This window comes from Xenopus laevis, chromosome 5S (assembly GCF_017654675.1).
Source record: "Xenopus laevis strain J_2021 chromosome 5S, Xenopus_laevis_v10.1, whole genome shotgun sequence".
Classification (NCBI taxonomy): domain Eukaryota; kingdom Metazoa; phylum Chordata; class Amphibia; order Anura; family Pipidae; genus Xenopus; species Xenopus laevis.
Genome location: NC_054380.1, coordinates 49991290 through 50005067, shown reverse-complemented (window position 1 = coordinate 50005067; position 13778 = coordinate 49991290). Strand labels below are relative to the sequence as shown.

Here is a 13778-nt window from a genome sequence, read left to right as displayed (position 1 = left end):
ATTGCATAGTTCTGCAGCCTCTGAGGAAAAATACACAGATCCAAAAAAGATATGTAAGTGGGTGTGGTTAAAGTGGGAGTGAAGAAAAAGTAGTAGTGTCGCACATACTTGTCCCCTTATAATATTTAGTTTGAACTGTCCATGTTGGTGGTAGAGTTTCTTTAAGGAAACATATTTCAGTTCTCTATAAATGTATTTACTTAATAAAATATTGTTGAATATTTAAATTGAATATAGGAATTTTAAAACAAAAATTTTTGGAACCAAATATATGTGCAGCATTTGTTATATAGTAAACTGAAAAAAAAGTTTAATTTTGCAAGATTAAGTTTTGCTTTTATTACTCATGTAGTTACATAAATATCAAAAGGTTAAAGCGTCTGGCATTCAAACATTATTACAATTCAAAAATATAAGACTCAATGCAGATCTGTTTTTGATAAATGCAAATTGTTAACAAAGGAGTTGTGTTAACAGGATCCAAACTCCTCAATCCACTTTTCATATTTTTCTATGTCAGAAGCAGAAACAGATTTAGACACTTTTTTTAATGCCATCTCAAAGTCTTCCATTGTGGTGGGCATGTGCATGTCATCTCGGGAGAGATTTCTAATTTCTTCCGGTGTCAAACCTTCAATACGTCTCCTCATAGCCATCAGTGATGCATCTCTGTCCAGCAAAAATAACACAAAATACATTAAATTATAATGCACAATATTGTAAATGGCATGTATACTATATATATATATATATATATATATATATATATATATATACACACACATATATATATATACACATATACATATATATACATATATATATATATATATATATATATATATATATATATATATATATATATACACATACATATATATATATATATACATCACACAAAGAAGGTCCGCACTCTCAGGACTTAAATTGAAATAAAAATGTTTTATTAGCAAAACGACTAACGTTTCGGCCTCTCCGAGGCCTTTCTCAAAGTGACATAGGCAATACAAAAATGCATTATATACCTATATTGGCGGGAGAAAGAACTTAATTGGCTAACGTCATCATAAGCATCATCACTATGCGTCAAATTGTTAAAAAACATTTCTATGTATTTATTAAAAACAAATCAAACAAAAATACATTTATATTAAAACCCCTTACTAGGCGAACCACACAGTTAAAATTAAAATCATGTATATTGTAACTCTCTGTGATGCACAGTCTAAAATGTTACTAATGTTACAAATACCTACATTTGAGTAAAGATCAAAGGTCTGTTTCAGTAACCCCACAATAACGATAACTAAATAGCAATCCATCTTTGCTGAGATGCAGGTGCAGTGGATAAGATATTCATAAGCGGTCTAATTTTTAATATAAAGAAATAAGCGATATATTATCTGATGTAACCTGCCTATTGATTTTGTCGTTAACCCGTCAGTGTAAAGCTAAGAATAGTTTGTAAACCCTCATTGTTAAAATCCCAAAAAGCCTGAAAGAAATTGTGCTACTAAAGAAAAAAGAATATTATATTATATTATTTACAGATAAAAGTGTTGCCCTGTTGGTGTCAATTAATGCCAGTTAATGCATAAAGTGATGAAGTAAGTGAAACCAGTGAGTGAAATATGCAAATAAAGAGTATCAAGCCTGTCTTGAAAAACTCCCTGAACCATCTAAGTGCTAAACAAGTCCCAATATAAAACATATAATAGTAAAAATAATATATATAATTAAAGTGCATCTCAAAAAAAGCAAGTAGCTGAAAAGTTAAAGCATTTTAAAGAATAAAAAATAAAAAGTTAAAAAAGTTAAAAAAATCGAGTGATATATAGAAAGTCAATGTTCCAAGAAGAGTATATTACGTGTAAGCGAAAAATATAAGTCAGTATAAACAAGTAATCTGTTCATCTGGGCATCAGAGGTAGAAGGCTTGCAATCTTCATCGCAAAGGTTAATATGCTTAACTTACTCGGGGAAAAAAACGGCAGTACATGTATCGCATCTTTCCAGCTTGAACCATATACACCAGTCTCTAGCTATCTGAAGATGTATAATATGGGTGCCCCGTACGGCAAAGCAGGCCGTGATCAGATCTCATCATCCTCTGGAAGACTTGTTAGGACTGGAGATGTAATGTATGGAGAACCCGTAATGGAAGGGCGAAAAGCTCCTTGTGCACACATGCTGCATCGTAAGCGTCAATATAAGTTAATTGAGAAATAAATTACATGCGGTGCCAGCGTCTCAATATCCAGAGCCCCTAGGGTAGGTGCAAATGCACAGGGTCGCCCGATCACAACGCTCCAAAGTCATCTATCCAGCCCATGGCGCCCAATCGACAGCGCTATGCCACCACTAGAGCGCAGCTCGTTGCGCTCACGAAATACGGCTCCTGCTCACTGCGGGGAACTTAGCAGCAGGCTGACCACGTCCCCTCTTGTCGGTCGGCCATCACCGTCGGCTTCGACCCAGCCAGCCACTATCCAGACCATTAAAAGACCTCCAGGGGTTGAAGCGTCAATCCAAAAGATAATATTGCAGCGCCAACCATGGTATTAGCATTCGAATAAAGATGTATAAGTAGTAAAAATACACGGGTGCCAGGCACAAATAAATCTTAGTAGAGCCAATGGAGGAGCCGGCACTCTCGTCAAACGGTTCAACGTTTATACACAACGTTTATACACACACACGGAAAATAGCAGCGCACTCCTGGGATTTCATCAATACAAAATTATTTTATTAACTCATCATTGTAGTAATCGACGTTTCGGCTTGTGTCCAGAGCCTTTATCAAACGTCGATTACTACAATGATGAGTTAATAAAATAATTTTGTATTGATGAAATCCCAGGAGTGCGCTGCTATTTTCCGTGTGTATCTACTATAACCCAGGAGCAGCACCCGGGTGTATGAGAAGATTGGCCAAGAGGAGTGAGGATCATTGAGATGATGAATATCCTGTAAATTATATCCTTATAAACGGTGAGTTCTGATGTCATCAGTTATAAACGGTGAGTTCTGATGTCATTTCGGTCACATGACTCATTGAAATTTGTGTATTATAATAAATAAAGTACCCTCTGTTGTAAAATATGAGGATATTAGAAGTTACCTCGCAGTTCCATGACCTGTATAAAAACACTCGGCCTTCGGCCTCGTGTTTTTATATGGTCATGAAACTCCTCGATATAGATATATCTATCTATCTATCTATCTATCTATCTATCTATCTATCTATATATATATATATTTATTAAGTCTTAACTTCCAATTGCCACCATGGAGACAGGCCCTCTTTAACTTTGTATCTAATATCAACCAGATTTTTTTTTGATGCAGTAAGTATGTACAGTGAATGCACACCCATTTACTAGAAAAGTGCTTTTACAACAACCTGCATTTATGAAAGAACAAGGATAGAAGGTATCCTCAGTTTATCTTCCCATGGCAGTTTTGTGGGGTAATATACAGCTAATAAATGATCTTCTATTTCACTAGTCTATTTCAGATTCTGATAACAATATAAGTTGCAAAATAAAGACAGACAAAATGTTAAGCTTGTAATTTTGCAGCCCTGTACAGGTAGTCTGGAGGATAGCAGTGATGGGGGTTTGTGTGTGTGTGGTTGCACCTGGTAAATTAGAGCAGAGTTATAACTGGAGATTTGATTTTTGTTTTTAAGTAGTGGCTTCAATATTTCCATAAAAGCTAGTGTCATGCAAAGCTCTTGATATAGTTGTCCCATATTATGGGGCTAATGTTGCAGTGCATAGAGCAGGGGTGCCCAGGAAATCGATCGCAGTCTACCAGTAGATCACGCTAATGTTCCTGGTAGACCGCAACCTGGGGCTGATGTCGGGAGTGAGTGAGCGAGGGAGGGAGGAAGGGCAGGGCTGGAGGGAGGGAGGAAGGGCAGGGCTGGACTGAAGAACACAGGGCGGACGGGCAAGCAGAAGAGAAGCAGCACAAGAGCAGGAGCAGCACGGAGGGAAAGAAGGCTGCACAGGAGGAGCCAAAACTAATGGAAGGTAGAGCACAAGAACAGCTGCAGGATGGGAGGGAGGGAAGGAGAGCACACGAACAGCAGCACGAACAGGAGAGAGGGAAGGAGAGCACAAGAACAGCAGGAGGAAAGGAAGGAGAGCACATGAACAGCAACACAAACAGGAGGGAGGGAAGGAGAGCACAAGAACAGCAGCACAAACGGGAGGGAGGGAAGGAGAGCACAAGAACAGCAGGAGGAAAGGAAGGAGAGCACATGAACAGCAACACGAACGGGAGGGAAGGAGAGCACAAGAACAGCAGCACAAACAGGAGGGAGGGAAGGAGAGCACAAGAACAGCAGCACGAACGGGAGGGAGGGAAGGAGAGCACAAGAACAGCAGTACGGGAGGGAGGGAAGGAGAGCATAAGAACAGCAGTACGGGACGGAAAACAGCACGGGAGGGAGGGAGAGCAAAAGAACAGCAGCACGGGAGGGAGGGAAGAAGAGCACAAGAACAGCAGCACAGGAGGGAGAGAAGAAGAGCACAAGAACAGCAGCACGGGAGGGAGGGAAAGAGAGCATAAGAACAGAAGCAAGAAGGGCTAAGCAACAAGTACGGACACAAAAGGGAGGGCTGACAGAAACAAGCACGGACACAGAAGGGAGAGATGACAGCAACAAGCAGGGACACAGAAGGGAGAGCTGACAGCAACAAACAGGGACACAGAAGGGAGGGCTGACAGCAACAAGCAGGGACACAGAAGGGAGAGCTGACAGCAACAAGCAGGGACACAGAAGGGAGAGCTGAGCAACAAGCAGGGACACAGAAGGGAGAGCTGAGCAACAAGCAGGGACACAGAAGGGAGAGCTGACAGCAACAAGCACTGAGGGGAAGGGAGGGCTGAGCAGCAAACATGGAGGGAAAGGGTGTGTTTAAACTTTCATAACCAGCCAAATTTTGTAAAATTAACATTTAAAAAATTGGTTATGGTCAAAAAAATTGGGCGCGTTACCAAGATAGATCTCCTGATGGGGGCCAGGTGTCAAGAGTAGATCCCAGTGTGACAAAGTCTGGGCACCCCTGGTATAGAGTAATACTAAAAGATACCTTTTGAAATCAGTTAAAACAAATTGAGGTTTATCTTTCAACCAGTTTTTATATCACACAATGGTGTAGTCAAAGCCCTGATCCCACTCTGTGGCACTATTAGGGGTGCTATTATCAATCAGATTAAACTGAAAAATGTGATAAAAATCTTCTCCCACGTAGTGTTCAGAGGTGGCCCATACTTGACCCAAATCTGCTATGTTACATATTTACTTTTGAACTCCCACAATCCTCTGAATAACAATTCTATAGTAAAACTCCAGCACTTGAGCTAGGAGAGAGCAATAGGAGTATACATGGTGCAGTCTGACACTTTGAGCAAGCTAAGTGGCAGGTTTTTAAATATTTGAAAGATGCTGTTTACAGATTTTTTTTTTTTGTGTGGGAGGTTTCTATTTTGTTTCATAGAAACAAAAATAGAAACAAAGGCACACTCCACTCAATGCCTCTGCAAAAATTCCAAGGTCTCTTATTAAGGTGAGATCCCAGTAAACATTTCGGTGCCAAGCCCCTTCATGAAGTCTCTGACACTAAAAAGTGTATCATTGTGAAGTATATCATTCTCTCCCCCCCCCCTCAAAAAAGCTACTGAAATTAAGATTCATCCAGGGACTAGTCTAATTGTTTTCTTTGAGTTAGAAGGAAAGGTTGCCTCTGAGGCAAACTGAAGAGGTTTTCCTCTGGATCAACAATGCAGTAGGGATATCATATCTCTATTTGGATATTTTGGATGGCACTGCACAGTGAGTTAAATTTACATGGGTCTCAATATGAGTGAAGTTACAATCCTAAGCATTCATTTTAGGGGGGGAGGGAAAGCTATGAATAACATACCTGCAAACATTGGTAATGTCCGCACCAGAGTAGCCATCCATGTTTTCTGCTATACACTCAATGTTGACATCATCTGCCAGCTCCAGCTCTTTGAGATTTATGCGTAGAAGCTCCTCTCTCCCTTTTGCTGAAACAACGTGACAATATTTTTTTGAGCAGTTGAACCCCATACACGGACAGTAAAACAAGATGTTTATATAAACTTAATCCTTATTTTCAAATTACCACTACTTAGTTAGTACCACTCATGAATACTCATAATAATAGAACAACTTCAATATTTCCACAGCTAACATACGTTTGGATAGGCTTTGTTATAGGTCATGTTATCTTCCAATTTCCACAATTTTTAGACCTTCAAATGGCCTCCTCAAATAGGTTTAAGTTTCATCTTCTTTCCCTGTTTTTTATTATTGATAAATACATGAAACATAACCACAAACTTTAACCCTACCTAATTTCATAAATAGTTTCCACACTGCTAAATAGTTTGTTTGCAATACTTAAATATTATTCCAGCTGAAAATTTATACTCAGATTCACCTGATGGCAAAGGAATGTATATTCTTTTTTCTAAGCGTCTCCTCAAAGCCTCATCGATATCCCATGGAAAGTTGGTTGCTGCAAGAACCATTACCATTTTAGATGGGTCCTCATTTTCAGATGCACCACCCACACCTAAGAAAAAAAAATACGAAAAGGACAGTATTAAGATAAGTTGTTATCCCATAGGGCATTCCTGGGACAAATAAATCTTATAACTGAATTTTCAAATGTGCGTCAACTCTTTATTTTATCAATGTACAGACCACACACCAAGTAATATTGCTTGCACATCTGGCAAGAACATTTTAGCATATAAGGAAGCCTATTTAATATTGTTTAGGAGAACGAGGAGGCAATGGATGAAATGGATAATTTATTTTTGTACATAATGGGATAGGACATAAACCAAATCCACTGCTCTATTATAACAGTTTCTGGAAAGACTTCTGTAAGGATACTTTCCTCTTCATTCTATCTAGCTGGTGATGCTGCTGCGAGCAATTCTGCTTTTCTCAGTATTGGTGTTAGCTGCCTCCCTCCTCTCTTCGGGGCAAATTTACTAAAGGGCGAAGTAGCTAACGCTAGCGAAAATTCGCCAGTGTGACGTCATTTTGCCATCATTTGACCTACTCTAGCGCTACTTCGCACCCTTACGCCAGACGAAGTTGCACTCTGGCGAAGGGACGTAGCTACACTAATTCACTAAGTTGCAGATTTTCATGAACGTAATGTTACCTCTTGAGCCTCTTAAATAGATAGGGATGGTCCAAAAAAAGTTGACATTTTTTTCCTATGCCTAGTGAAGTGGGGCGAAGCCAATGCTGGCGCAACTTCGAAGGTAAGTAAATTTGCCCCTTCCTGTTACCTTTTAAATTTTGTTTGATGTCCACATTAACCGAAGCCTACTTTGCAATCTAGATATTTATTGGAATAGTGACACTAGCCATACAATAGGGGATTAGGTAGAATGAGATAAAAGTACTGACATCAGTTATCTCACTCACATAGTATTTGTCTCATTTAATTTTCCCCTTCAATTTTTATTTTTTAATTGTATTCTTCAAAAAGTAAAAATATAAGGTAAAAAGACGCAATTGGGAAAGAAATAGAAAAGTGCCAATGAGAACTCCCCCCCATATTTTCCCAACCCCTTTCCTCAAAATTAATAAATCAGTCCTTGTTGTAAAAATTTTTACACTAAAATGTTTTTCTTTTTTTTTTTTTACAAAATTGCAAATCTAATGTTGTATTGACAAAATGTCCAAAACTTGCATCAATTCAGAGCCAACAGATACCCCGTATTCATAAAGTACTCAAAGATAACGGCAGAGAACAGTTTTCCTTTATGACATCTTGTGCCTTGTAAAAACTCAGGCATCATTAATGCCTCTACCACTAATGTGAACCCATATTTGGAAAGCAAATAAATTGCATTTCTACACATTAACCTATATTTAAAATTACCATCCATCTGAACAAGAAGTTCAGCTTTTACTCTTCGACTTGCTTCATGCTCTTCTGAGGTGCCTCTTCTGCTGCATATGGAGTCAATTTCATCAATGAATATTGTTGTTGGAGCATAAAACCTTGCCTAAACATAAATAGGTAATAAATACACATATTTATTGCATGCCTATTTTCTTCTGATCAGTATTTGCAGCCAAGGAAAAAAAAAAAGATTAGGTTGTAGTTACAGTAAAGAAAGGAAAAATAAAAGTTGTATTTTATTGCAGCAAAGTAACCAATTGGAAGCTTAAGTTTATTGCATACAAAACATTGAAAGCATATTTATGGTTGGTTGCTGCAATTTAATGAACTGAAACAATGTTGTCAAATGTAAGTCTCTCTCTATGATTTTATGCACAATGAGAATGACATGGGATCCAGGTCATCCCATCAGCACAAAAAAGAGAAGCAAGTGATCTACAGATTAAGGCTAATGTATCATATAGTGTTTCACTACTGGTGGAAATGCCAGCAACTGTTTGCAAGCCCGCACTATCTTCATCAGAATTGTAAAGAATTGGAAAAATATAATCCCTTTTCTCACTAGTGTTCACCACCAGTAGAAAAAAAAAACCTCTGGTTTTTAAGCAATTTGAAATCACTTCACTACCTGTGTTGTTAAACGAAAAGAATGATCTTGATGTTTTACTCTATAATATAAGTACTCACCATTTCAAATAAAAGACGAACTAGTTTCTCAGATTCTCCTCTGTATTTGGATGTAAGTGTAGATGAGGAAATATTGAAAAATGTTGTTTTGCACTCTGTGGCTACTGCCTTGGCTAAGAGAGTTTTTCCAGTTCCAGGAGGTCCAACCATTAGCACTCCCTTAAAATCAATGAAAAATGTACATGTTATGAAAAATATTTTTTAAAACAATGTCTGGAGACCCCACCGTTAGCAATACTTTTAAATATCAAAACATATAATAATCAAGCAAATGTAATACAAAAGTTTAAACTAGTACTTGGATATATATTTTCGACCTAAATTACCATAGAAACATATCTAAATAACTAAAAACAGTGAATAGTGATTTTTTTCTTCAAATATGTTTTAATGAAAATATTTAGGGCCCATTTAGCAGTACTGTAGGTGCTTGAGAGTTAATCGGAGCAAAGCTAGAGGACAGGGCTCTCTGGCTCATTGTATCCAGACACATCACAGAACATTCACTTTATGAATAAAACACAAGCTCAACATTTCAGGGGATGCCCACGTCACCCAGTTCTTACCACATCCCTAATTGCAATGCTGCTTCAAGGCTCAAGGAGCAGTGTAAGGTACAAAAAACATGGCAGTTTGTGCCTGCTTTTTATACTTTACACCCTGCCCCAAAAGGATAAATGACTATTGGTGCATATTTGAAGGAGTGATGAAAATATCAAATAATTACTATGAATACCTATGTATGTAAATCTCTAGAGTATTGCAAGCATTTTGACTTGGTGCTACTCAAAATGTGCCATGTGCTAAAATAAAACCCATAGACTAGACCTCATGATGAAGAAAGTTTCAAATTCATAGGTCCACCAAAAGACACAAAGCCTTCAAAAAGACTCAAGTTGGCTCTGTTAAAAGTTGTGAGATCAAAACTTTGTTTTGATTCTAGTTTTCTCCTTGTCCATGTATCTTGTTTACAGAAACCAAACATCTGATAAAAAGATGGTATTGTGCATAGACGTGATGTAGAGAGTTATTATCTGAGACAATTTGCAATCGGTTTTCATTTTTTATTATTTTTTTTTTTATAAAAGTTTTATTTTATTCAACAAATGGCAAACTGACATCAAAGAACATATCAATTATGCATAAACAGTCTACGTAAGATGAGAACACAAGTACACATTTTTGTCTGATAAGCGTACATAACAGAATCTCAGAGTAGATCTTTAAAGAACATTAGGATTGGGGTATATTTCAAGCCAGCTCTCCCAAATCTTCTTAAATTTAGTTGAAGAGCCGCGTGCTTCATACGTGAGCTTTATGAGTGGCAGAATACGATTAACCAAATTTAGCCAATATCTGAATGATGGAGGTTTTGGTTGAAGCCAGTGTAGAATTATGGCTTTCTTAGCATAAAATAAAGTACGGCACATTATTCTAACATGAGCCACTGGAACTAGATCATCCACAACTCCCAAAAGACAAGCTTCAGGAGAGAGAACCTGTGGCAACGCCATGGTGTTACTGAGGCGTTCAACAATTTCCCGCCAGAACTTAACAATGTATGGACATGACCAGATAACGTGCAAAAAATCAGCTGTGGGGTGCGGACACCTGGGACAGGCTGGAGATTTATTTGGAAAAATCCTATGTAGTGTTAGAGGTGTAAAATAATAAAGATGAAGGACTTTAAAATTAATTAGTCTATTTCTAGTCGAAATAAGGAAACTATAATTAGTGTTTGTGGCTTCATCCCAAATGTCATCAGTTAGCTCTGGTATAAGTAATTGCCATTTTTGATGGGCTTGATCAAATGGGGACTTCCCCAAGTCTTGTAGGGCTCTGTACAATTTAGTAACCAGCTTCCAAGGGTCCTCTGCTCTAAGAATACCCTCAAACCCAAAACTATGATACACAATCTGACTTGAGCCAAATTGAGCCTTAAAGGGGAAGGAAACCTAGTTGGTGCGAAAACCCTCCCCCCCCCCGTGTGTTGCCCACCCTCCCTCCTCCCCCCTGGCCTACCTGTCCCGCTGGGCAAATGCCCCTAACTTGTTACTTACCGTTCTGCGCAGGTCCAGTCCAGGGAGTTCACAGACGACATCTTCTTCCTGCTTTGACCGGCGCATGCGCAGTAGGAGGATTTCGCCGGTACGATCTACTGCGCATGCACCAAAAGTACTTCATGACTTTTGGCGCATGCGCAGTAGATCCTTACCGGCGAAATACTCCTACTGCGCATGCGCTAAAACGTCGTTCAAAGCAGGAAGAAGATCGCGTGGACTGGACCTGCGCAGAAGGGTAAGTAAGTTGGGGCATTTGCCCAGCGGGACGAGTAGGCCAGGGGGGAGGAGGGAGGGTGGGCAACACACAGGAGGGGGGAGGTTTGCGCCAACTAGGTTTCCTTCCCCTTTAAAGGCATGTTGTAATTGCATATAATGGAAGAAATCCAACTGCACAGGAGTAATAGACCCCTGCCGTTGCTGGGTGGAGGGAAAGGAACCCTGATGCAAAAAGTGGGAGTTACCCCATAAAGGCGTATATGGCGTTAACAGGGGAGGTTGTACCTGCTTTATAAGCTGCGTAGTTTGCCACGCCTCATATGGGGCCCTCAACACAGGCGGCAGAGCATTAGAGTCACTCAATTTCCTCTTGGGACAATGGTCAAGGGATTCAATCGAACCCAAAATAAGGGAGTGAAATAACATATTAGGGTCTTCCGGATTTGGTACAAACCGGTCATGCAAGTGGGACAGTTGCGCAGCTAGATAGTAAAACCACAAATTTGGAAGGCCTAGGCCACCATTTGGTATTACAGCTGTGAGGGATCCATGAAATTCTGGGTTTTTTATCAGCCCAGATGAATAAAATCAAAACACTGTTAACCCTATCAAAGTACATCCGAGATAATTTCATAGTAAAATTCCGAAAAAGGTACAAGAATTTGGGAAGGAAAATCATTTTGAATAGGTTAATCTTCCCCCAGATTGTTAGAGGGAGGCCTTTCCAGGACATTATTGTTGTGGTAAATTTGCGAAGTAGTGGGTTTAGATTGTCATCGACAAAATTACTCTCTTTGGCAGTAGCACTGATTCCCAAATATTTAATTTGATCAGACCATTGTAATTTAATGTTTGGAGACCGAAGGTCACGAGGGATGGAATCAATCTGCAAGATGGAGGATTTATCCCAATTGACCTTTAAACCAGAATATATCCCAAACTCTTGTATAAGAGATAAAGCATTTTGAAGAGAGGGACCTGGATCTGCAAGGAACAGCAGAACATCATTTGCATATAATGCAATGCGCTCTTCACAAGTTTTATACCAGAGTCCCTCTATATTCTTAGCCTGCCTAATTATTATGGCCAAAGGCTCTATTGCCAGTGCAAATAGTAATGGGGATAATGGACAGCCCTGACAAGTACCCCTGTGTAATGGAAAGTGTGGTGATGTGGAGTTATTGACTGGGTGCTAGTTATATGCTACTGGGTCCGCATATAGTAATTTAATCCATAAAATAAATTTGGATCCAAATCCGAATAGTTTAAGAGCTTCCCACAAAAAGGGCCATTCTATTGTCTCGAAAGCCTAAGCAGAGTCAAGAGATACAATAACACAGGAGCCAGAATTATCATGAACCATTTGAAGATTTGTGTACAGCGGTCTCAGGTTTATGGAGGTAGATTTAGTGGGCATAAAGCCGGATTGATCTAGGTGAAAGACAGTGGTTATGAGCTTAATCAACTGATTGGCCAGGATTTTCGCCAATATCTTAGCATCCGTATTGATAAGTGAGATGGGTCCATAGGAATCGCAAGACTCTGGGTTTTTGCCATCTTTTGCCAAGGCCGATACAGTGAGGGTGGAAGCTTATGTTCAACAGCTGCCTCATTATAACAGTTTGGGAATTACCTCTATGGCCACAGTTTTATACCACTCAGCCAGGAGACCATCCACACCTGGGGTCTTATTATTCGGGAGGGAATGAAGAGCTTCAGTTACTTCTTGTAGTGTAATGTCATTATCAAGGAACACCATTTGCTGGTTATCCAATTGTGGAATAGGAAATTCACTTAAATATAGGACAATGGATTCCTGTGTTCATTTTTTATTATTTAAGGTTTCTGAGTTATTTACCTTTTTATTTAGCAGTTCCTCAATTTGCATTATAAACATCTGGTAGCTAGGGTTCAAGTTACCCTAGCAACCAAGCATTGATTTAAATAAGAGACTGGAATATGAATAGGAGAAGATCTTACTAGAAAGGTGAGAAATAAAAAGTATTTTTAAAGGGAATCTGTCGTCAGTTTAAACTTTTTTTTTTTTTTTGCATTTTTATAAAAAACACACATCCATAAACACTGTCTGGCAAATAAAATGTTAATCCACAAATCCACGCCTTAAGTTATTTTAGTTTGTATTTTCTCATGGGGGCTTCCATTTCTGCTCATTACACATTCATCCTGTGCTGCTCTAACAGCAGGCACAGCATTACCTGTGTGCTTGGAGGCAGCCACTCTGTAATGAAAAGCCAGGTCGCACTACGACACGAGAATCTAGCTGTACACTACATATGTATGTATATATTTATTTTTTAAACGTAAGTGGGGGCAGTGATCACATGACTATCTTATTTCAATCCTTCTGAAGTGGTGTCAGTGGGAGCTTATCTTGATTCCTGCCTATTGTTCAATTGACAGGCTCAGCAGACAAGGCTCTATTTACATTACAGCAGCTTGTAGGAGGGAGGGGTAATGACATCACTCCAACTTGCAGTGCAGCAGTAAAGTGTGACTGAAGTTTATCAGAGCACAAGTCACATGACCTGAGGGCAGCTGGGAAATGTCAAAATGTCTAGCCCCATAGCAAATTTTAAAATTAGATATAAAAAAATCCATTTCTTGTTTTGAAAAACGGATTTCAATGCAGGATTCTGCTGTAGTAGCACTATTAACGGATACATTTTGTAAAAAACATGTTTTTCCATGACAGTATCCCTTTAACAATACATTTGTAGCCTTTTTAGAAGGGGTCAATGACGCCCAATTGAAAGCTGCAAAGAATCAGAAGAAAAAGGCAAATAATTATAAAACTATAAAGAATAAATAATGAAAACCAATT

At 38.9% G+C, this 13778-nt stretch overlaps 1 protein-coding gene across 1 annotated transcript in view; it reads right to left on the bottom strand.

Moving 5' to 3' along the window:
- Nucleotides 1-314: 314 nt before the first annotated feature.
- Nucleotides 315-13778, bottom strand: part of katna1.S (katanin p60 (ATPase containing) subunit A 1 S homeolog) — a 29305-nt gene continuing 15841 nt past the window's right edge. The window contains 5 exon segments of the mRNA NM_001090757.2: nucleotides 315-669; nucleotides 5937-6063; nucleotides 6480-6614; nucleotides 7947-8073; nucleotides 8658-8816. Of these exon segments, the coding sequence (NP_001084226.1) occupies nucleotides 471-669; nucleotides 5937-6063; nucleotides 6480-6614; nucleotides 7947-8073; nucleotides 8658-8816 (747 nt within the window). The 3' untranslated portion in view covers nucleotides 315-470.